This window comes from Phoxinus phoxinus, assembly GCF_949152265.1.
Source record: "Phoxinus phoxinus genome assembly, chromosome: 1".
NCBI classification, from domain to species: Eukaryota; Metazoa; Chordata; class Actinopteri; order Cypriniformes; family Leuciscidae; genus Phoxinus; species Phoxinus phoxinus.
In genome coordinates this window covers 16,541,967-16,567,108 of record NC_136876.1, presented here as the reverse complement: position 1 = coordinate 16,567,108, position 25,142 = coordinate 16,541,967, and the positions used below count along the sequence as shown (strand labels likewise).

The 25,142-nt window shown below is 39.3% G+C and overlaps 2 protein-coding genes across 2 annotated transcripts in view; one reads left to right on the top strand and one right to left on the bottom strand.

Annotated features, from left to right (window-relative positions):
* The window catches only part of LOC306996221 (uncharacterized protein), a 6,124-nt gene extending 3,873 nt beyond the window's left edge, over nucleotides 1–2,251 (bottom strand). Inside the window, exons 1-3 of the mRNA XM_079608510.1 lie at nucleotides 2,075–2,251; nucleotides 1,641–1,738; nucleotides 196–322 (exon numbers count right to left, since the gene is read on the bottom strand). Coding sequence (XP_079464636.1) covers nucleotides 196–322; nucleotides 1,641–1,737 — 224 coding nt within the window. The 5' untranslated portion in view covers nucleotide 1,738; nucleotides 2,075–2,251. The remainder of the gene's footprint in view (nucleotides 1–195; nucleotides 323–1,640; nucleotides 1,739–2,074) is intronic.
* Nucleotides 2,252–20,146: 17,895 nt separating this feature from the next.
* On the top strand, nucleotides 20,147–23,489 carry tspan10 (tetraspanin 10). The gene is made up of 3 exons (XM_079624977.1): nucleotides 20,147–20,314; nucleotides 20,875–21,497; nucleotides 22,938–23,489. The coding sequence occupies exons 1-3, from the start codon at nucleotides 20,222–20,224 to the stop codon at nucleotides 23,266–23,268; spliced, it is 1,047 nt and encodes a 348-aa protein (XP_079481103.1). The 5' UTR covers nucleotides 20,147–20,221; the 3' UTR covers nucleotides 23,269–23,489.
* Nucleotides 23,490–25,142: the final 1,653 nt, after the last annotated feature.

Sequence of the window (25,142 nt, the reverse complement as noted above, 5' to 3'; positions counted from 1 at the left end):
TGTTAAAAAAAAAAAAAAACAGAAAGGAAAATGTCACAGAGAAAATGGCCAGATGGCCTCAGACTGGAGTGGACTGCAGTGTGTGTGCCATGGACAGACTATAGCTTTGGTTTCCATTTGCTAAGTCACAGAAAATACCTCATTTCATGAAACCAAACACCTACAAAAGTTACAACAACAGATGTCACATCCTACCTGATATATTCGGGTAAGATGGACGCATGATCGTTGACCAGCATGTCTTTGACCTGGTACATGATGGCGTATTTCCAGTTGTCCAGGACCTGCGTCAGGTTTGAACAGCTCTTGCCATTCGGTTTGTCTGTGACAAGTGCACACAACTTCACATTGAGCTTCAATGATTCAAAGATGCTTAAACGTCACAGTGATCCATCATTTGAGCTGAAGGACGTTTGTTTCAGAGGAGGCTAAAACGTATTGAATGTTGAATTTATTCTACATCTACATTTTAATATCATTGAGATGCTAATACTAATTTTAGTTCCAGTTTTATTCATTTTGTTGTGTGTTTCTGTTATTTTTATGGTTTTTATTTCAGTATTAGTTTATTAGTACAGCAAGTGAAACTAATAAAATTTTGATTTAACTGAATGAAATCTTGCCTTAACCGAAATAAAACTTCACGTTTATTTTAATTTTTTTATTATTAACTATTAAATTTAATTTTTTTTTATATTTATATTTTTTATATATTATTATTATTATTATCATACTTTAACAATATATTTATTATTGTTAAAGTTTATTTTATTTCAAGTAAGAAATAAAATGTTTTTAGTTTTATGTTTTTAGTTTTAGTTAACTATAATAACCATGATCCATTCTGACATTTTCCTTCATTTATTATTTTTTAAATCAGTAATTTAGGATTTCATTTGTGTTTATTTTTATTTTTTAGTGCTAGAAAACTACATTAAAAAAATACACAAATCAGTGTTTAAAACTGTCCAAAGTATAGATGAAAAGGGTTGTAAAATGTACGACCCTCATGTGAAATAAATGTAAAACATCACATATAATCTTTTATTTCAACGACCTGCACTGTCAGAATTTTTTTTTTTTTTTTTGCAAAAATGTGTCCATTTAAGAGTTATTACTGCCCCAGTGACATTTTTGCATAAGGCGGATAAACAATATTTTCTGAAAGTTTAGAATCTTTCACTGACACTTTAAAAAACAATAGAATAGAACACATTAAGCTTTTTGAGATGTTTTGAACGCTACTGGTAAAAAATATGTATCCTCTAAACTATTTTGGAGACATTCTACAAACATTTGCATTATATCAGCACAACTGCTCTATAAGAGTGAAATTATTAAGATCGGACACACTGAAAAAAATTAATTTCATTATTTGTAATCACAAAAAAATATTTTGTCAAATCAACTTAGATAATTAATGTAGTTCAGATAACATAATATTTTGAGTTTCTATTGATTAAACCAATCTCCTTCATTGCATTAACTCAATTGTTTAATTTCAATGAACTCAACATTTTTAAGGCAACCAGATAACTTACCTTTTTAAGTTAAACCAACAATATTTTTTTACAGTGGATTTTTTCCTCACATCACCTGTTCCTACTGATAATAAATAAAAAAAGTTGAAGAGATTTTACCTCGGTGGTCCCACTCAGACGTGTCCTGGGTCAGTTTCTTCTGGGCCGCACACAGACACAGCAGTGACAGCAGGTTCAGAGCGTTCTTCATCCTCATCCTCCTCAGAGAAACAACAATCACATTCAGGACAGTGCAAAGCTACAGCATCTAGTGCTGAGAATCGGACATCATCTCAGGCTTTTATAAGAGTTCATGATTTTCAGCATATGCCTCACACATTTAAGAAAACTTCACTATTGGAAAGAGTTAAATAAAATGTGATGAAGGGCTTCGTTGACTGTCTGGTAAACAGATTGTTGTAAATACTGAGCAGATGCAGAAAACGCAGAGCATCTGTAAAGCCTAAAAATGCTCCAAACGAGATCTCACTGGAGTAGTTAAAGGTCATATTGTGTGTTGGAATAATATCCGAGTTGTAGTCCAGGGTAAATACCTCAGTTCGTGTGCTGGGAGTTTGTTCCAGTGGTCATCGGAGTTGCTTGCATGAAATAATCCCTGTTACTGAGATTCAAGTGGAGGAACATAACTGCGTCTGCTGGTTTATAGCAATACACCACGCTCCAGAATCCTTCCCTCAACCTGCTCCCTCCCCCTCAACAGAGACAAACATACATGACATCACCGCTCTCATCACGAGTTTCGTTGTAACAAATCTGAGATTTCTTTAATATCCTAATTGTTTAGATGGCAATGACATGGAGTCTCCTGCTTCATAGATGTTTCTCCTAAAAATAACCTAGAGAGTAAACTCACAGTGTTATTTTAGTATCATTGAGATAATGTTCTATTTCTATTTTCTTTAAATTATTTTAATTTTAGTTAAGTTAAATGTGCGTTTGTCATTTTGATTCATATTTTTTTATTTGGTAATATGTCTATATAGTTTTTATAAAAACTTTAATGAGAAATGTTTCTTTGGCAGCTAGCCGAATATTTTTTTTAAATAGTTATATTTATATTATATTTAATTTCAGTTTATATTTAATTTATTTTAAATATAAAAATAATTGTTATGGTTATATTTTATAGTTAGTTATAATAACCCTGGCTCACATTCGTCTCCACCAACTGCAATTAAACATCAGATATCGCATATGAACTCAAGCATTTCTCATCAAATTCTTTCAAGACTAAATGTGGCCCTGGATTACTAAACACAATCTGTGGCAATAGCCAACAAAACATTGTAGGTCAAAATGATCGATTTTTCTTTTATGCCAAAAATCATTAGGATATTAAGTAAAGATCATGTTCCATGAAGATATTTTGTAAATTTCCTACCGATATCAAAATTTAATTTTTGTGAGTGAATGCAGTACAACCAACTTTAAAGGCGATTTTCTCAATGTTTAGATTTTTTTGCACCCTCAGATTCCAGATGTTTAAATAGTTGTATATCGGCCAAATATTGTCCTATCCTAACAAATCATACATCATTGGAAAGCTTATTTATTCAGCTTTTAGCTCAAATCTCAATGTGTACATCTAAATAAATTTACCCATAAGACTGGTTTTGTGGTCCAGTGTCACAAATGATCTGGGCTGCTTCCCACATTAATGTAACCACTCTATAATCTTACTGAACGCCAAAATTGACTAATTTGTGTGTTTTATGTAGAATTATATAAGAAACTTCTAAGTTCACTTCGCTGTTCTTATGTTTTGATCACATTAGATGAAGGAAATTCTCTACTGTCTCTTGAAGAATAAAAAAAGTTTTTTTTTTGTTTTTGTAGATGATACTTCGATATACATGGTACTAATCGATTAAATCCTTATTCAAATGATAAACCTACAGTAAGATAAAATATACCATTCAAATGTTTGGGGTCATTTAGAAAAATTAATTAATAATTTTCTTAAAGATGCATTTAATTAATCAAAAATTACAGTTACAAAATATTTAATTTCAAATAAATGCTATTCTTTTGAACTTTCTATCCTGAAAAAAAAATCCTGAAAAAAATGTATCACGGTTTCCAATCATTTAAAAAAAATTAGCAATTATCATTGATAATAATGAGAAATGTTTCTTAAGCATCAAATCATCATATTAGAATGATTTCTGGAGGAACACGTGACACTGAAGACTGGAGTAATGATGCTGAAAATTCAGCTTTGATCAGCTTTGACACATTTTACAATATATTCAAATAAAAAAACTGTTATTTTAATCTTGAACATAAATATTGCATGGGCAAAAAACACAAAGACATTTTTTAACATATCTTCTGATGTCTTCCACAGAAGAAAACAGGTTTGAACGACATACGGACGAGAAAATTACAGAATTTTTGGGTGAACTGTCCCTTTAAGACTGATCACTTGATTTAGCAAACGCCACTATTTAAAGCTCTGTTTAAACAGATGTCCTCTTTGCAAATTATTTCTTTAAGCCACAAATTGCTTCTCTTTATGGCTAAGGAGCTCATATTTACTCTCTTCCAGACACTAGCCAAACAGAAACGAGGATCTCCCTCGTCCAGACCCAGTCACTGTGACTGAGGGGACGATAGTTATCAGCATATAACTCTTGCCGCATCACTTCCAGATCTGGGATCAATGCCAGCGGAGAAGTGTTTGATGTCACAGCATTCCTGCCCCTCCCTGTAAAGGTCTGCTCAACATCTGGACCTGACGGATCATGGAAGCGACACCAACACACAAGCCGAAGCTGCGTTCGCAGACAATCTGTAGTAAAATATAACCTCTTTAGCAGCCTGTAATAGGGAATAGGGAAGAATGAAATATTTCACCACAATCTGGCCGGCGAAAAAGTATGCAGGGGAGGAAAAGGAAAAACATGTTTCAACAGCGGATGATCCCTTTGTAAGCATTACGGGGGCTTTTTGCTTCTTTGATATCAGTTATCCTTCTCGAGTGTGTTCAGCATTGCGTCCTCAATCCCTCTTTCACATAGTTTTATTTATAAAAAAATGGTCAATTAGCACATTTCTGACTTAAGTTTTAATAATAGTATCAGGGCTGTCTTTTGAGTTTAGCTTGGAGAGAGAATTATGGATGAGGAGGGAGGGTTACAGGGACACGATACATTTCAGTAAGTACTGTATCTTTCAGTATACCTTCTGATGTTCATTCATGTTTATTTGGTGCTATAGTAATAAAGAAGGCAGATCGGTTCACGTGCTGCTTGAACTGACGAGGAGGAGCTACAGCGATCTGTCACGGCACATTAAAGAGAGCCAAATTATTATTTGAATTTTATAATAAAATTGACAGGCCATTTACCTACATAACCTGTATTTAGCATTGTCCACTTGTGATCCGATCGACAAAAACGCACCTTAAAGGAACACGCCGACTTTTTGGGACTTTAGCTTATTCCCCGTATCCCCCAGAGTTAGATAAGTCCATACAATGCCCTTTTCATCTCCGTCCGTGCCGTAACTCTGTCTGACGCACCCACCGCTAGCCTAGCTTAGCACAAAGACTGGAGGTAAACGGCTCCAGCTAGCATACTGCTCCCAATAAGTGACAAAATAACACCAACATTTTCCTATTTAGATGTTGTGATTTGTATAGTCACAGCGTGTACAAATAACAAGGTCACATGAGAGACACAGCCATCTTCTAACCGTATACATACTGGGAACTATATTCTCAGAAGGCGAAGCACTGCTACCTGGGCGAAGTGATTAGCGCAACACTAGCGGGCTTCTCAGGTGCTGCGAGCAAATCACTCCGCAAAAGTAGCAGTGCTTCGCCTACTAATATAGTTCCCAGTATACGGTTAGAAGATGGCTGCCTCATGTGAGTTATTTAGTTATTGTGTCTCAGGTGAGTTATTTACTCACCTTCTTATCATTCTAAACCTTTCCTTTCTTCTGAGGAAAAATGAAAACTACCAGTGTTGTTTTTTTGCATACAATGAAACTGAATGGGGATTTATGTTGTTTTGGACACCATTGACTTCTAAGTGCCATCTAAAATTTTCTTCTACAATGATAATTTTGATCAAGCTTGTATATTGAAGTTCAGTAATTTCACTTCAATGACAATTAATAGGTAATTTTCACTGTCATTTAAGTGAAATTACTGAACTTAAATATACAAGCTTGATAAAAATGATCATAGGAGAAAATTTCAGATGGAACTTAGAGGCTTTTGCATCTGAACTCTTCATATATACAGTATATAGCTATATATAAAGTTGCAACTATCCCTTTAAGAGCGTAACTGACACCTGTTGTTCAGAAAATACTTTTGGGGAAATGAAAACGGATCGTAGTAAAGCAATTCCCATTAGATCCAAGGATTTCCAAAACAGTTCCATATGTGCCTTGTGGGTGTTTTTGAGGGGAGTGCTCTTTTCCCCCAAAGCCGTGATAACTTGACTTCAGAAATCATGTGACATTACTTAACCGTTTTCAAACGAGAAGCAAAAATAGATGTTCTGGATCATATTTCGTGGACCCTTGTGAGAATGTGAATATTCTTCATTGAACTTTTGAGCTTTCGTTACATAAACTGCATGTTCTGAAAGTGTTCAGAAATGATCTGGCTAAGGCAATTCCCTAGAGTCATGAGAGCATTACGTAATTCAGCATTTGAAACAAATAACAGCTTGGCTTCGCCTCTTTCCGTATCAGTATAAACTCATTCATCAGCATGACAATGCCAGGCCGAGTGCTACAATAAAAAACTACCGCATGTTCCCAGAATCAATCACATGCATCTCCAATCTTTGTGAGAACTGTGAGGTGTGACAAACATCAAAGATCTAAACAGCTTTGAGTGATTTTGTAGAAACCTAAAGGCCAAAGGTCTCAAAAACATGGAAATTGAAAGTATGTTATTTCCATTAATATAAAACTTAGCTGAAGAATGTGTGCTATAATGGTGCGTACCTATGCAAAACTTGCTGCCATGATGCCAGGGCATTGCTATTGTCACGTTTTGAGATTGTGATCTGTGGCATGTTGTACAAAGCCGGTTTTAGTTTCTATAAGTTCAAGATTAGCTTGAGCAAACTCTGGTTTTTCAGGCTCAAGAAGGAGGATTGTTTTCGGCGGGTTTTATAGCCATGGTAACTTGCTCCGGGGGAGCAGGATTTATTTTGGGATAGAGATCGCAGACCAAAACTCAACAAATCAGCTATGAGTAAAGATGCAATAAAGCCACTCCCTCTGTATCTCTCACTCCAAAGTTTATAAGGAAAACATTTTAGAGACAAAATTGCTAATCTTTTGCTGCCAATTTTTTATATGATATGAATTATAATTGTGTTTAATTTATATAATATATTCTATTATTTTATTATTTGACAATAAACTTTGCTTTTAAATTAAAATAAATATAATACATGCATCAATATATAAAGCTTTTAAACAGATTAAGCTTACGTGTATTATTTTGAGCTCTTTGTGAAACTATATATATTATTAGGCCTATTTGCTTGCTTTACATGGATTGATATATTCATTTTGTTTTGTTTTTCCGCTGCCTGAATCTGATCTAAACTAGGTTGGATTTTTATAGATCTGTCAACTCCAAACCTACTCTGAAATTCAGAGTGTGTTCAACTAACTTTATGCAATGTTCATGTCTATGTTGGGTTTTCAGTTTGTTATTAGTTAAAGGGTAACTAAACCCCTGGTCAGAGCCTGACTCCACCCACTGGCAATATTTGAAAAATGCTGGAAAAGTGGGCAGAGCCCAACGGACGAACCGAGGGCGGGGCTGAGCGGGTGATTGACAGACACGCAGTGATTGACAGCTGCTGTCAGACTCGCTAAGATGGAGAGTGACTGGAGTGACGCAAGTAGCTTTACAACAGAGCGGTCATTTAAAGTCGAGGACTTTTCTCCCCCACCTTCCCCTGAAGTGGACGAATTGTCTGTGGACACAGAGCCAAAACCATATCAATTCGAGCCGCGAGCTCAAACTGCGGTGTCGCATCGCATTAACTCCTGCATCGCGAAAATACGCTATCCTGATCGTTTTCAATACTCGTAATTCCAATTTCCAACTCCTGACTCGCTACAGTGGTGTTGACGGAAGCAGATGCTTTTATACCAGGGGCTGCCAGGGGCGTGGCAGAGTAGCGTCACAGAGTACCCTACGTCAGAGAGTACCCCTACTTCAGGAGATTCCGTTTAACCTGAAGAGGGCAGCACTCAGACGTTTTTACACCATATATTAAAAAAATTAAAACACTTTATACTCAAATGTTAAAAAAGTACTCGAATCAATGAACAGCATTTATGAAGCTCCATTCTTACAGATCATTAACTAAAAAAAGTTGGTTTAGTGTTTAGTTACCCTTTAACAAACTGTCTGTTTAGTTTGATCCAATTTCCCATGATCCCGTCCCTTATTGGTTGTCTAGGTTACAAATGGTTTGGTTAAGTTGTCACCAGTGTTTCACGTTTCTTTGATGTCTGTTTCTTCTGTCTATTTAAGCCCTGTGTTTCAGTTCGTTGTCAGTTCTACTTTGCATTATGTTTGGTTGTTCAGTTAATGTTTTCTAGTGCCCTGAGTTCTTTATTTTATTAAAAGTTAAGCTACTGTGTCTAGATCCTTTACTACTTGTTTATTGCATTTGATACCCAAATGTGACAGAAGAACTGACCAAACTATGGATATAGCAGCAGTGAAAATTTTGTTCCTCTCACAGGGGAACCAGTCCCTCGAGAGACACACACAGGCATTCCTGGATTTACAACATCTCGTCCACTACGACGACACCAGCCTATAGGAGACAGACCTTGAAGGACATTTAGGGAGTACGTAGACTGGGACTCTGCAATGGTTCCTCTTTTTTCATCAGTGAGGAGAGAACCTGTGTGCCAACCACAGCCACCGTTCCATTGGAGAAAAATTCCCCGAGTCCGTTCCAGTGAGAGAAATTCTTGATTCCATTCCAGTTAGAGAAAATCCAGGTCTGTTCCAAGACCATTCTGGTGAGAGGAATACCCTAGTCTGTTCCGGTGAGAGGAATACCCTAGTCTGTTCCGGTAAGAGGAATACCCTAGTCTGTTCCGGTGAGAGGAATACCCTAGTCTGTTCCGGTGAGAGGAATACCCTAGTCTGTTCTGGTGAGAGGAATACCCTAGTCTTTTCTGGTGAGAGGAATTTCCAGAGTCTGTTCCGGTGAGAGGAATACCAGAGTCTGTTCCGGTGAGAGGAATACCCTAGTCTGTTCCGGTGAGAGGAATACCCTAGTCTGTACCGGTGAGAGGAATACCCTAGTCTGTTCTGGTGAGAGGAATACCCTAGTCTGTTCCGGTGAGAGGAATACCCTAGTCTGTTCTGGTGAGAGGAATACCCTAGTCTTTTCTGGTGAGAGGAATTTCCAGAGTCTGTTCCGATGAGAGGAATTTCCAGAGTCTGTACCGGTGAGAGGAATACCCTAGTCTTTTCTGGTGAGAGGAATTTCCAGAGTCTGTACCGGTGAGAGGAATACCCTAGTCTGTTCCGGTGAGAGGAATTTCCAGAGTCTGTTCCGGTGAGAGGAATTCCAGAGTCTGTTCCGGTGAGAGGAATACCCTAGTCTGTTCCGGTGAGAGGAATTCCAGAGTCTGTTCCGGTGAGAGGAATACCCTAGTCCAGTGGTCGCCAACCCGTCGATCGCGATCGACTGGTAGATCTTTATCACTGTCCCGGTAGCTCCCGAAAAAAGTTCAGTTTTGCAAGCATCTGTATTTCTTAATCCAACTGCTTTATTTAAAGTGACCAATGAGCAGTGCCGCTGGCGCTGCTAGCCATTTTGGTGCCCTAAGCATAATTGCATAATTCCTTTATGATGCCCTTTGCCCCGAGAAACTTCGGCGGCGGAGGCGGGGATATGCGCTTAATGATGAGGCACACGCGCGCGGTCTCTTGCTCTCTCTGCCGTGCACGCGCTACGCGTTTTGGAGCACAGTCTCTGTCTCGCGGGCGTGCTCGCTCTAGATTCCGGAGATTTTAACTTAGTTATTGTTACTACGCCCGTCAAACAATTGAGAACCATAGCCATGGCTGGGTTGAGCTCCATACATTAAGTGATTGGTTTTGGAGTAATGCAGCAGACATATCCTCCAGGGCACGACAGAAGGTATAGACATAATAGCGCACGGGAGCACATGAACTAAACAGTTTTGTAAAATTATGTATCAATAATTTTTATTTGATCATATATAATTTTACAAAACTGTTTTGCGCATGTGCTCCCGCCGCCGCGCGCGCTATTTCAGTCACAACACTGCAATCAGAGGACGCGCTGAAACCATCAACTCTCGATGCTGTTCTCTTCATTCATAACTCAGCCTACTGAGAAGGATATATTTGTGTAAATAGTTGTGCAACCATGCGAACTTTGTTTTGAAGTTTAATGTTTGAGTTCCAGAGGAATTTGTGACTGTGTACCTGTTCAACCACATCAAAATTTTGTAATTAGTAAGTCTTTTTCTCTTTTTTTTCTCTTGTTTGCTGACTGACGAGGGGGCCGCAGTGCCGTAGTGAAACGGTGTTTGTACATGTAGCCTATTTTGTAATAATAGTTGAAAGCAATCATAAAATACAGCAAGTTTTAAGCCCGTGCAGACCTCACTGCCATAGGCGCATCGTTTCACTATCTTGCTGGAATCAGAATGTTTGACGGAGGTCCTTCTCCTTAGTTACAGTTGCTGAGCTAGGATTGGACAGTCACACTGACTTGAGTAACATTATTGCAGCAGTTTTGCCTTCTGGTGGCATTGTAAAAAGTGATGTTGCATAAGATGGGACATAACTGCACTTAGCTTAATTGAGATTATTGATAATTTTGTTAGTATACAGTTCATTTATTAAATGTTAAGGGTAGTACCTTGAGAAACTTCAGTGAATAAGCACTTCACTGCTGACAATGGCATTTGTTTTAGTTCAGTGCCACTTCATATGATCTGATCATAAGATGGTTGCATCAGGTTTAAAGTATAAAAAAATAAAATAATGTATTTAATGTATATTAAATTCAAATACATGTAGGCTAAAATATGAAATAAAAGGCCTCAAGTTGGAAGTACAATCTGGGCTGTCTTTTTCTATCTATTCTTCGATAGGTAGGCCTAGATCTTGCCTTTCATTTAGGCCGAGGTCAGGGATCTTCAGCTTGAAAAGGTTGGTGACCACTGCCCTAGTCTGTTCCGGTGAGAGGAATACCCTAGTCTGTTCCGGTGAGAGGAATACCCTAGTAGTCTGTTCCGGTGAGAGGAATTCCAGAGTCTGTTCCGGTGAGAGGAATACCCTACTCTTTTCTGGTGAGAGGAATTTCCAGAGTCTGTTCCGATGAGAGGAATTTCCAGAGTCTGTTCCGGTGAGAGGAATTCCAGAGTCTGTTCCGGTGAGAGGAATTCCAGAGTCTGTTCCGGTGAGAGGAATTCCAGAGTCTGTTCTGGTGAGAGGAATACCAGAGTCTGTACCGGTGAGAGGAATACCCTAGTCTGTACCGGTGAGAGGAATACCCTAGTCTGTTCCGGTGAGAGAAATACCCTAGTCTGTTCTGGTGAGAGGAATACCCTACTCTTTTCTGGTGAGAGGAATTTCCAGAGTCTGTACCGGTGAGAGGAATACCCTAGTCTGTACCGGTGAGAGGAATACCCTAGTCTGTTCTGGTGAGAGGAATACCCTAGTCTTTTCTGGTGAGAGGAATTTCCAGAGTCTGTACCGGTGAGAGGAATACCCTAGTCTGTACCGGTGAGAGGAATACCCTAGTCTGTACCGGTGAGAGGAATACCCTAGTCTGTACCGGTGAGAGGAATACCCTAGTCTGTACCGGTGAGAGGAATACCCTAGTCTGTACCGGTGAGAGGAATACCCTAGTCTGTACCGGTGAGAGGAATACCCTAGTCTGTTCTGGTGAGAGGAATACCCTAGTCTGTACCGGTGAGAGGAATACCCTAGTCTGTACCGGTGAGAGGAATACCCTACTCTTTTCTGGTGAGAGGAATTTCCAGAGTCTGTACCGGTGAGAGGAATACCCTAGTCTGTACCGGTGAGAGGAATACCCTAGTCTGTACCGGTGAGAGGAATACCCTAGTCTGTACCGGTGAGAGGAATACCCTAGTCTGTACCGGTGAGAGGAATACCCTAGTCTGTACCGGTGAGAGGAATACCCTAGTCTGTACCGGTGAGAGGAATACCCTAGTCTGTTCTGGTGAGAGGAATACCCTAGTCTGTTCCGGTGAGAGGAATACCCTAGTCTGTACCGGTGAGAGGAATACCCTACTCTTTTCTGGTGAGAGGAATTTCCAGAGTCTGTACCGGTGAGAGGAATACCCTAGTCTGTACCGGTGAGAGGAATACCCTAGTCTGTTCCGGTGAGAGGAATACCCTAGTCTGTTCCAGTGAGAGGAATACCCTAGTCTGTTCCGGTGAGAGGAATACGCTAGTCTGTTCTGGTGAGAGGAATACCCTAGTCTGTACCGGTGAGAGGAATACCCTAGTCTGTACCGGTGAGAGGAATACCCTAGTCTGTACCGGTGAGAGGAATACCCTAGTCTGTACCGGTGAGAGGAATACCCTAGTCTGTTCTGGTGAGAGGAATACCCTAGTCTGTTCCGGTGAGAGGAATACCCTAGTCTGTACCGGTGAGAGGAATACCCTACTCTTTTCTGGTGAGAGGAATTTCCAGAGTCTGTACCGGTGAGAGGAATACCCTAGTCTGTTCCGGTGAGAGGAATACCCTAGTCTTTTCCGGTGAGAGGAATACCCTAGTCTTTTCTGGTGAGAGGAATACCCTAGTCTGTTCCGGTGAGAGGAATTTCCAAGACCATTCCAGAGATTGAAATGACCCAATCTGTTCCAGTGAGAGAAATTCCAGAGCCTGCCCCTCCTGTCTGCCCTGGTGAGATCAAAGAGGGGATCCGTGCCTTACATGTAGCTGCTGTTCTGTGTGTTTGGGCCACACACACCTTGGCTCCAGCCCCTGACCAGAGTCCAGTGACGGCTTCAGCCCCTGAGTACACTCCAGAGTCCGCTCCAGTCCAAGAACCCACTCCACTTTACCCCATAGCTCCTCCCAAGGAAATGTATACATCCCCAGTCACAGTGGTTGAGCCTCCCTGGCTCCCTGAAATGCCGGCTTCCTGATGGAGGCTTCAAGGACGTGGATTGCAGGAGGGCGGAGTACTGTCACGTTTTGAGTTTACTGTACTTGTTCACGTTTAGGGTTTGTTTTTGTTCTGTTTTTTGTTGTCACAGGTGTTTCACGTTTCTTTGATTGGTTTGTTCTGCCTATTTAAGCCCTGTGTTTCAGTTCGTTGTCAGTTCTTCTTCGCGTTATGTTTGGTTGTTCAGTTCATGTTTTCTAGTGGGTGTTCTTTGTTTTAATAAAAGTTAAACTGCTGCGTTTAGATCCTTTATTAATCGTTAATTGCAACCCAATCGTGATAGCTAAGAAATTCTGGGTGGTTGCTAGTTGCTTACTGGCCCAAGTCAGAGGAGTCCACTATCAAGTCTCGTCGATATTCAAGTGCTATGTCTCAGGGATTCTTGATCCCCCCTCCCAAAGTTTACTCTGGAAAAATAATATGCATGAGGAATAATAATCTTAAAACAAATGAATACTGCTCTTGACTGAAAGCTATCACTATTGCTCAAACACATGGAAATATCCTCAACCGCTTCAGAAAAGCTTCAGCGATTAAGTAATAATAATAATAATAATAATAATAATTCATTACATTTATATAGCGCTTTTCTCGACACTCAAAGCGCTTTACATAGAAGGGGGGGGGTCTCCTCAACCACCACCAATGTGCAGCATCCACCTGGATGATCCACCAGTCATGTTGGCTGGGTGAGTAAAGTGTTATGGACAGATAAAATTAACTTTGCTACATATGGACCAGAAAGAGAATAAGATTAATTGTGCAGAACGCATAGCGGCATCCACAAATCCCACAGCTAGAACAAATTACATAGACTGAACAAGAGTGAAATGGAGCTTTCAGGTTTTTCCCTAAACAACAAAAAAATAGTACTCTCATAAATTTAGCTGAATAGCTCAAAAGACTATTCTTTGTGCATGCAGGCCTAATGTAATACTAAAATAGACATGATTGAAGGTGAAATGAAGAACAGGCTTTTGCAAACCCCCTCAGATTCATCCAAGGTCAGACTTGAGAGAAATTTATATAACAGAAAGTGAGAGGTAAAGTTGAATTTCCAACTGTTTTGAAAAGAGATCCACTATAAACAAACAGGCTTCTGCTAATCCAATAGAAACCTGTCAATGTGAGAATGCAGGAGAGATCAGTGTCTTCTGGCCTGAATGAGTTTAGGAAAATAACTGGATGCTCTCCAGTTAGGAATGCAGTTTTTCTGCAACAGATGTAATGAGATTAGTACACAAAGATGTGATTGTTATCAATATAATGGTGAAAGAAGTGTAAAAGTAAAAGAAATTCACCTTTCTCCTTTGAAGGCTTAAGCAAATCAACTTGCAAATATTTCAACATATTACAGTAAATGTTTTGCCATGGATGGATGGATAGATGGACTGATAGATATAGATAAACAATGAATGGATGAATGATCGATAGATGGACATTTCAAGTCCAGGCTTTATGCTTCATTTTCTATATGCAATATATATTTTCTTTTGTTTTTCTTTAAATTGTTGGGGTGAAATATAACCTGGACATGTTTTCATGAGATTGACTTTCAAATGGTATGGACTTGTGCAACTTTGTGGACATTCTGGTTATAAATTCCTCCCGGAGGTTTTAACCTGTCTGGGCAAAAAGCATCAGTACAGCTCACGGATGTAATTTAACATGAAATAGTCTGACAACAAAGCCACAGAGGAAGCACAAATGGGAATAGGAAGGAAGCACAAGATTTATGTTTATTCCATTTTAAGGGAGACCACAGTTTTTTTTGTTTTGTTTTTGCTATTAAAATGCCTGATACTGTATCTGTAAACTCTTGAAAACAACTTGTCAAATCTGTTGTCCAGCAAGTGCAGGACATTGCTAAAAAAGTGATTAGGGTAAAACCAGAAGGCAGGATAAGGTTCCACCTCTGACCCAGCTGAAGCTCTGGATCCTGAATCTGGGCTCAAGTCCTGGACTAATCAACAGCCATGAGCTTTGATCCAATGCACAGGCCTGGCCAGCAGCGCTCTGCAGAACAGGCCAGCGTGGACTTATGGAAATAATGACACCACACTGAGACCCGGGTGCCAGAATGAAAAATTTGGCCCACTCGCTTTGTTTTTCAATGACTTCTCACTCTCTTTCTTGCCCTGTGCCATTCTCTTACTGAGACACAGCTGTGATGGTAACACCAGTCATACACTCTTAACGGTTAGTTCAACCAAAACTGAAAGAATTACTTGCCCTCATGTTGTTCCAAAACCTGTATGAACCCGAACTGTCGTTCATCTTCAAAACACAAATGAAGATATTTAAAAGAAATCTGAAAGATGTCTGTCCCTCCATTGACGGTCCACGCAACAACCAACTACCACTTTTGAAGCGGTCTACACTTCAAAAATTCGTAAAGAGATTGTAAAACGTAAAAGCTCAAACATGCTGCGTAACACGAGAATGAACCTCATTGGTTCTCACACATCAAGCGAAGATGATTGAGCTTCTGTTTACCACTACTGATGTGTGAATTGATGAATGTTTATATGTGAATAAAAACCAAAAATTCAATCTGTTCAACATATAAAGCGACCGTGTCTCTCTTAAATAAAATAATAAACTGCTCAATTCATATGGATTAGTTTTATGATCTCTTTATGGACATTTTGGATCAAAGTGGTAGTTGTGTATTTCTGAATGTCTTGTTTTAGTCTTTGATCCTAACTTTTTGCTAAACCCTTTTATGTTGTATAATATTTGCCCTGTAAAGCAATTTCTTGATCTTTTTTAGCATCATATTTAAGGCGGTGACATCATAAAAATTACCACATGGTTCATGTGGTTTAAAGTGTTTAACAGCATTTCATTGTTTACAATTGCATTGGACTTGTCAAGCTCAAATTTAGAGAAAAATCATAGTGATCAATTTTGTTAGACAAAAATATTGTTCTAGGCACAATGTACAAAAATACTGACTGTACATTTTTGGAGTGGTAAAACATGTTTTGAAAAGAAATGTCATGGACTATTAAGTTTTTTTCTTCCCCATTTATAATAGTGGTTTATAGCAAGGCACAAAAAATGAGACTAAGAGACTTAGTTATGTATTCAACTTAAATTATACATTTAATAGATTTAGATCAAACAAATTGGCTATCAATATGTTTTATCATTTATCAGCTCGGAAAAAAATAATTCTGAAAGTGATTCCAACAATGTCATCATAGTTGTTGTGTGGTTAATGCCATTTATTCATATTTACAACCATTTTCAGAACTATATCTTTATAGTTACACTAATCTTTAGTGTGAACAGCCATCGGAAAACCCATAATTTGCCTATTAAATGTCAAAAATATGTAAATAAATAAATGCACACATCTGCCACATCTCTTAGGAGAAAAATGACAACAGAGAAAACAGAGATTGTGACGGGGTCAGCTTTACAGCGTGAGTCATTGATTCCTAGCGGTAATGAAAAGGTGTCAAGTAGCTAGTATACTGTGTTTCTCACTCTATATCTTACATATAGAGTGAGAAACTTGCTTTATTATCTGAGCATGTGATTGTGAAGCAGTCATCACATCATAACAGTCTTTTTAATATATAAATCCAATTAGAGAATATTTCTGGTGAAGGAGAATGTGGCAAGCCAGTGAAAAAGTAGAGGAGAATACATTTTTGTGGAAATCTTTTTAATGCCAGAAGCAAGAGAAATAAAGAACTTTAGACACCTTTACGGTCAGATATAATGAATTTTACATTTTAATTGGTATTGTCTGGATCATTAGAGAGTGTTTAAATTATTATCAAAAAACTTTGCAAATAATATACTTCTAAATAAGCATCAAAGCAACTGGTGATGCATATGTTTTTTTTGTAATTTACAGCCTGCACTATAGAATCTCAGTTGACGTGTTCAGATTGGCACACGGTTTTAAGTCACAGCCAGATTTAACAGGTGGATTTCATTTATCAACATAACAATGAAGGAAAAATCATATATTTCCACAAAAATACCAGACTAACACTTATTCTGTCTGAGCGATTATCAATTGTACTGAGAGGCAAAATGTCAAGAGAAAGACTACACCGAGGAGTGATACATAGACTATAGTTCAGATCCTCCATTATTTTTCATAGAAGTTTTGCAATATAAAGTTTGCATCAGAACTCCCAAGTCTCTCATCTAGTTCAGATCTCTAACTAAAAGTACAAGCAATAGTAATAGCGATGCTTCAAAACCTTCACAACATCAATTTGTTGTTAGGGAATCTTTAAAGTGCTCTTATTATGCTGTTTCCTTTCATGTAATATAGCTAGCCGTTTGTGATTGTAAAAGATCTGCAAAGTTTTAAAGATCAAAGTGCATGATAAATGGATTACAGAAACAAGTTGTCAGTAATTTCAGCCTCACTTCCTGCACAAAACTATTTCAGTTTGTAAAAAACAATTGCACAATGCCTATGGACTTCATTGGCTGCCAGCGAACAATACTTTGACCATCCAGCACTGTAGTTGTAACTGAGGACTGGAAGAGTTAGGTTTATGTTGTCGACATGTCAGAATGACTATTTTTTTGCACACATTTTTTTCAAGCAAATCTACATTTAATTTCCATCAAGTCAGAGCAGAGTAGACCAATCACAACAGGCTGAACCATCTGACCAATTAGAGCAGAGTAGACCAATCACAACAGACTGAACCATCTGACCAATTAGAGCAGAGTAGACCAATCACAACAGACTGGGCCATCTGATCAATCAGAGCAGAGTAGACCAATCACAACAGACTGAGCAATCTGACCAATCAGAGCAGAGTAGACCAATCACAACAGACTTAGATCCAGATCACACAGAACGCATTTTTCAGGTTTGAAATCCTGTTCAAAACAGGATTTGTTGCTAGGCAACCACCGAAACAGTGGTCCTGTCAGTCTAATCAAGGATTATAGCGCGGGCGCTCTAAAATCATTGGTTTGCTGTTAAGTAAACTGTCATATTATATTTTTTATAAACTTTTGTTAACATTGTGGTAGTTGCGGTTCGTGAAGTCATACAGCTCTGGGTAAACCGTGACAGCCACCGCAAGTTCGCACATCATCGCACTCTCCGGGCGTTCAAAGCAATTGTAAACTTTCGTCACTACAATGGAAGGCCCGCCTCTCCATTCATGCGATTGGACACTGGGGAAAAAAACACAATGACGTTGGGAGCCTTTCTGCTCAGAGTTGTTGTTGTTTTTTCAACTTCAGGTGCTCAGAGCGCTCCTAAAAAAACGCGAGGTTAAAACATGAAGCGCCCGGGGCTCATAAAAAGTGCGGAAAACGGTTACTGCCAATAGAAAACAATTTTAAAAAGGCGCCTCTCACTGCAAAAAAACAGTGACCGGGGCCTTGATGGTCAATCAGAGCAGAGCATATAGACCAATCACAACAGACTGGGCCATCTGACCAATCAGAGCAGAGTAAGCTCTTGGAAAGGAGGGGTTTAGAGAGACCAGATATTTTATCCAACCATTTCGAGAAATGAAATTCTGAAAATCTGTGAGAAAAGAGATGATACTGTAAAGCATATTATGAGAAAATGAAACAAATTTTTTTTATTTACATTAGATACATGTATACCTAATGTAGGAGACCTCCAAAACAATAATAGTAACTTTTAAAATAACAAAATAGGGACATAAAATTAACTTAGATAATGCAAACGTAGCATCAGTAAACCTCCAGACATGGCAAAGCGAGCACAGTTTTATGGAGTTTGCACAGACAGCAGTGTCTGTATGAGTAATATTTTTGGAGTCAGGTGGTGTGAGATTATTTGGCTGTGGATGGATCTGTGAGAAGGAAAAATCTGCTCTGTTCATTCCTGGAATACCTACTGTGCTGCGCTCTCCTCTTCAAATGAAGACCCGAAGCCAAGGTCAGGAAAAGATCCAGGAGCATGGGGAAATTCTCACAGCGAGCACATCTGCACAAGCAACCACAGGAAAAGTCACGATGAGATGTATGCATTCATCATGCTAATTTTATGTTTTGTTTAATTCCAGAGGACTGCAAATGTTTTCAGTAGCTGTAGGTTCCCCCTTTTCAGTGAAAAGCTAGTTTACTGCCTTTTTCCAAAAGTGATTTTCACTTAAAGTCACTAATGGATAGTATTTTACATTTGTGATGTATTTAAATACTAATCTTAAACAAGATATCTGTTACAAATATTATAATAGTAAAAAATTTCACAAATTTTATGTTGTTATATTTTCATGTCATTTCAAAACCAATTTGATTGAACACAAACCATTGAACACAAAATGAGAAATTTTTGTAATTTCTCACAAAACGCCATAATAATGACATGATAAACTGATTATTTATATAGTACTATTATAAAATGTATTCGTAATTTGAATTAGCTTTCATTTAAATGTACAAGAGTACATTACATTTGTGAGTCAGCTCAAACTTTAGCATGCATCTTTTTACATGCAATCGAAAGTCACTCTGTGTGCATCTCACAACAGTTCCTATACGAGCGATTTATAGATTACCATGACAGAATATCCTATATCCTATTTGAAGATAGTTAGCTCCACATCAGCAACATAGATTAATCAACTAACCATTCAGAGAAGTCCTGTTGCATTCTACATGTTGTCACTTCTTCTTGAGTCTCTCCATTTTTGTCTGACTCCGTTTTAACATTAAAGGCAGAAAAGTTTCTGTCATTTTAGTGTGTCTGCGTGAGGTAATCGCAGCTGCTAACACACGCAAGCTCTAGAAACCCCGCCCTCTGCAGCAGCTCATTTGCATTTAAAGGGCCAGGCACAAAACGTGCGTTTTTGCAAACCCTCAAAAAGTGACCACTTTAACATGCTTTATACAAATATCTGTGGGGTATTTTGTGCTAAAACTTCACACACACACACTCTGGGGGCATCAGAGATTTATTTTACATCTTGTGAAAATGGCATTTTACGTTAATTTTTAGTAATTTTGTTGTGCGATTTTGTCATTTTTAAATACTTTATTTTATATTTACATTTACCTTTAATTTATTTTTTATAAGTTTTAGTCATTTTAGTACTTCTATTTTATTTTCGTTAGTTGCCAAGGCAATATTTCTAATTGTCATTCAAAGTTTTTTATTTTAAAGTTTGAAATATTTTAAGTTTTTAACAGTTTTAGTTAATAACAACTGTCCCTGTGACCATAAACTTTTGCATAAACTTTATTGTGCTTTTATAAGCTTTATTATGTCAGCGTGGTGGAGCAGTTAACCATCTTGAGCAACACATTCAGTCTTTCGTGTGAGCTGCACACTGTCTGGTTGAGCCTTCAGGGCCGGTTGAAACGCTGACCCTGTAATCCTCAGCACTGTGACTCTCACATGATGTTGGAATGCTGTGCACTCGCACTTGCTCCCTTCGGTCTTCTCTAGCCCTCAGCCGACCAGCATCCCTCTCTGAGCGCTCTGGAGGACATAACGTGTCCACTCCCGGTATTTGGGAGGTATGGGGTGGTTTCCGTCTTTTGGGAGATTTTTCTTTTTCTGGGAGCGGAGGAATCACTTCCAGAATGGAGAGAACAAACCTCTTATACCAAAGGTAGTGTGACTTCTTTCTGTTTATTTTCTTAAAATGTTTGTATTGCTACATTTGTCAGTTGATTGTACTTTTGTGCCTGCTAAGCGTAGGTTTAGCAGCCAATTCACAAAATACGTTTTGCAAATCAAAGAATGGAAACTTATTTTTGCTCAATTGAGTAGCATAACTTCTGACCAGTATACAACCAATGATGTGAGTTTAAGGCAGGCTTACCTATAATACACTATTTAGTGGAAAACTGAGAGAGACAATAATGTTTGATTAAACTATTTGGATATAATGATTCATATTTTTAATAATAACTTATCTTTAAATCATAATAACTTTTACTTAAATTATTATTATTAACAATTGAAACTGTAAATTTGGTCCAAACTATCTAAAATATTCAACTGAACAAGAGTGTTTGATTAAAATGTGGAAATAATAGTTAATAATAATAATAATAACTTATTATTATTATTAATGCACTGACACTGTTTCGTGAATCTGGCCCAAGATCTCTTAAAGTATTTATCTGACCAAATTCATGAACTTTCTACTTCTTATACCATCATCAGGGAGACGTAAAAAAATCAGAGGGTACCTCAGCGGCCACGTATCTGGGAACGCACGACAGTTCTGGAAGTCATACCAGCTCGAGTTTATCCTGCCACGAAGGGTCAACCAGAGCTTCACCATGGAGCGTCTTCACTCCACGCGTTCTCAGTTCGTCCAGTTGGAGCGACTATATTCTGAAGTACCTCCTCATCACGAGCAACCTGCTCTTCACTGTTCTCGGTCTGGTCACGCTAGTATTAGGCCTGTGGGGGCTGATTAACAAAGAGTCCTTTGCTCAGGAGAAGATCAGCGGTATCGGCACAGACCCCATGCTGCTCTTCACGTTTCTCGGTTTGGTTCTCGCCCTGCTGAGCCTGACGGGATGCGTGGGGGCGTTGCGGGAGAACATGTGCCTTCTTCGGACCTTCTCGGCTGCTGTGCTGCTCCTTTTGGTGGCGCAGGTTCTGGCGGTGGTCCTGGTTTACAGCCTGCAGGGGCAGATCGTGGAGGTTTTGCGCTCGGGTATGCTGGCCGCCATGGTGCGGTACCTGGACGACCTGGACCTGAGGTTCATCACTGATGAGATCCAGACGGGCCTGCAGTGCTGCGGGGCGGATACCTACAGAGACTGGGAAATCAATGTGTGAGTGCATGAGCAAAATGAGTGGAAATCAAGAGAGGGGATGACATCATTACAGTTTCCAACACTGCAGTAGTCCAAAGTTAAATACACAGATTATAAAATCTAATTTGCAATAAAGAGCATCTCCAACATTTAATGCATTCTGGACTCATAGTTTGGAGTTGGCTTTCTCATAATTTTCCCATTCATGCTTCCAATATATTTCCCTTGATCACACCACAATCCTTATTTAGCAATCCCAATTACAATTACCCATTATTGACAAAGTAAGGCTCCATTGAAGGGAGTTTAAAATTAAAGTGTGTATTTTTTTCTATTTATTATTTATTATCTAGCAACCGCATGCAACGCCCTAAAAAACATTCGGAATCCTGAACCCTTTTGACCTGGGCTAGAAAACAATCATCTAGAAACCACGCAAAACGCACTAAAACATCCTTAAAACCCTTGGCAACCTCCTAACAACACCCTAGCATCATGGCATCAAGTTTTGCATGAACCTTTTTGACGTAGTCTAGTAAGCAACCACCTAGAAATACACTAGAAACTACTCTGAATTCCTTAGCAACCACATAGCAACAGCCTTGCATCATTGCATCCCGTTTTGCATGAACCCGTTTGACCTGGGCTGGTAAGCAATCATCTAGAAACCACCCAGAAATGCACTAAAATCAAATTTAGAATCACTTAGAAAGTTCCTAGCAGCACCCAAGCATCATGGCATCAATCATGCCACACACTTGCATCATTGCATCAAGTTTTGCATTAACATTTTTTACATTTTCTAGTAAGCAACCACCAAGACCACCCTAGCAATCACACAGAAATGTACTAAAAAACACTTAGCAACCACACTCTTAGGTTGAGTCCCTTAGCAACCACATAGCAACGACCTAGAATCATAACATCAATTTTGCCCTATCCCAAATGGCACCCTAAACACTCACGGTCTTCCTACGAGTCCACACTTTTGTGAAGTAATGGCGCTTTGACTGTCGGGTAGAAGTCTGCTGCGGAGCTCATTTCAGTGCAGGCTCAGCAAATGTGTGCATCAAGGGCATATCGACTGAATCCTAAAATGACAAGTGGAACACCCTTCAGTCTCTTGGACTACACGATCACGCACACAAGGCGGTCATTGTCAGTCCACAAGACCGTAAGTGCATATGAAGTGTGCCAATTGGGACATACAACCAACCAAACAAACACACAACCAAATAGAAATCACCTACAACATCTTATAGGTTTAGAACCGGCATGTATCACTAACAATTTCCAAAATGTAAAAACGTAGGCCTTCTTATTTTTGCATTAATTCTTGGTGCCACAAGTGGGGCAGATATGACACTTCACCCTTGACCTAGGCTACCTTAGAACTCAAAAAGCATTGTAGCAAATCCAGTTCAGTGAGTCTTACCGGTATCCATTTCTCTGGCACAGGTATTTCAACTGTTCGGCTCCAGGGGTCCAGGCTTGCGGAGTGCCTCCTTCATGCTGTGTAGATCCCCTAGAGAACGGGACGGTGTGGAACACCCAGTGTGGAGTGGGCGCCCAACAGCTGGACGAGTTCTCCGCCCAGAGCGTGATCTTCCTGGGCGGCTGTTTGGGCGGCATCTCTCGCTGGATTGAGCACAACAGTGGAGTGATTGTCACGGTAGTCATAATTCTGCTGGGGGCCCAGATACTCACTCTGTTCATAACGGCTCATCTGCTGCAGAAGATACGGTGGAACAGAGCTCAGCATGATGTGTACTTACAATCACTGCAATGAATGGACTCAGATGTTTGCAATAACACGACATTGTGCCATTGGGATTCTAAACCAGCCTGGATTTAATTAATTCATTGCATCTGGCATCTGGAGAAGTTAAGCTGTTTAGTCTGGAAACAAATAGTCTAGGAATTTTATGATAGCATGTAAAATCTTAAAGGCATTAAATGTACTTATTGGTTTTCATTGTTTGTAAATGTTTTCATAAAATACCTATTCTTAGTTGGTAAAGTTCTTTAAATGGCCAAATCACACTCTACGCACGTACACGAACACGAACACATACACTTCTACACAAGCTTTTTGTATATAATCACATTTCAAATATTCTTAAAGTGCAATTCATAATGTAAAACTAAGGGCCTCTAAGACGCTCCCTATAGTGAACATTATCAGGTCAAATACAAAGTTCTTGCATGAAACTCTAGATGGTGCAGGCTAATACTGTAGGTCCTTTTACTCACCTGTTCATAATCACATCATTATAGGGTGCAGCTGATTGGTATCAGTAGCCAATGAGCTCGCTGCTCAACCTTCAAATACATCTGAAAGATGGATTATTTGCAGTCGGATTATGTACCCCCCCATGTTTCTGACACAATGAGGTTCTAATATTTACAAAACTGAAGCCAGCTACTTGGCCCCTATAGCCTCGTGGGCAGCTTGCTGACTTAAGGTACAGTTGTGCTTTGGGTGACCTGAGTTTGAATCCGAACTTGTGTACCTTGTCCTGATCTTGTCCTCCTCTCTCTCTTCCGCTTTGCTTCTTTTCTACATACTGTCCTATTATGATAAAGGGCAAAAACACACAAATAGAATCAGCATCTTTTAAGCCACTACATTTACATCTCTCATCATCTGGGTGGGGGAACGGATTCTGACAGCTGTATTATTGGCTGTCAGATTCTGTTCCCCCCCCATGTTTCTGACACAATGAGGTCCTAATATGAATCAAACTGATGCTGGTGAAACTTCATCCACACAGGGAATGGAATAAGCATCTTTTTAGCATCTTTATCTACAAAACTATTGCTGGATAGTTGTCCCTGATATCCTCATGGTCAGCATGCTGACATATAGTGCCATTGTGCTTCAGGTTGCTCAAGTTTGATTTTTGACTCATGGTAACTTTGTGGGCGGATCCTGGGCGCTGTTGCTATTATACCGGCGGGATAAATGACTCTTGCGCCCGATGCAAATCTAAAATGGGTTGGTCTGAAGTAGCTTCATTATTCATAGGTGTGTTTTTGGCCTAATGTGAAATAAACCAATCAGAGCGTCCTCTCACATTCCCTTTAAGAGCAGGCGCGCTTGTTCCATGGCGGATTGCTATTATAACAGCGGATTTGCCAGCGCACGCCAGGAGCGGTTCACAGCCGAGGAGACCGACGTTCTCGCCAAGGCCGTAAAACACAGAGAAGTGACATTTGGGATGATGGGAGAAACCCAGCCAAATAAGCTTCGGTTGAACAGGCGTATAATAATTTGGGTAAATGTGTAAGCTAGATTTATGCCTATTTTTTTCACATCTTAATGGACACAACAATGATTTCCCTCGTGTGTTAATATTTTTCCTTGTAATAATGTATGAATTGCAAAAATGAAAACTGCTGCGTCTGTTTAGATTAGATAATCAAAGTGTATGCGCGTTGTTCACACGCTACATAATGGCCAAGCACGCGCCCTTAAAATAGCATATGACTAACGTGCAACGCGCCACTGACTTTAGACTAGGTTTTTCCTGGACTGTGGCGGAATTGTTTTTTGAATCTGCAAAATAGCACCAGGGAACTTTTTCGCCGGAACACGGCTCCTCTTTTCGCTGAACCGCCCCCGGGAGCGCAAGTTCATTCACTATTTACCAATAGTGCGTC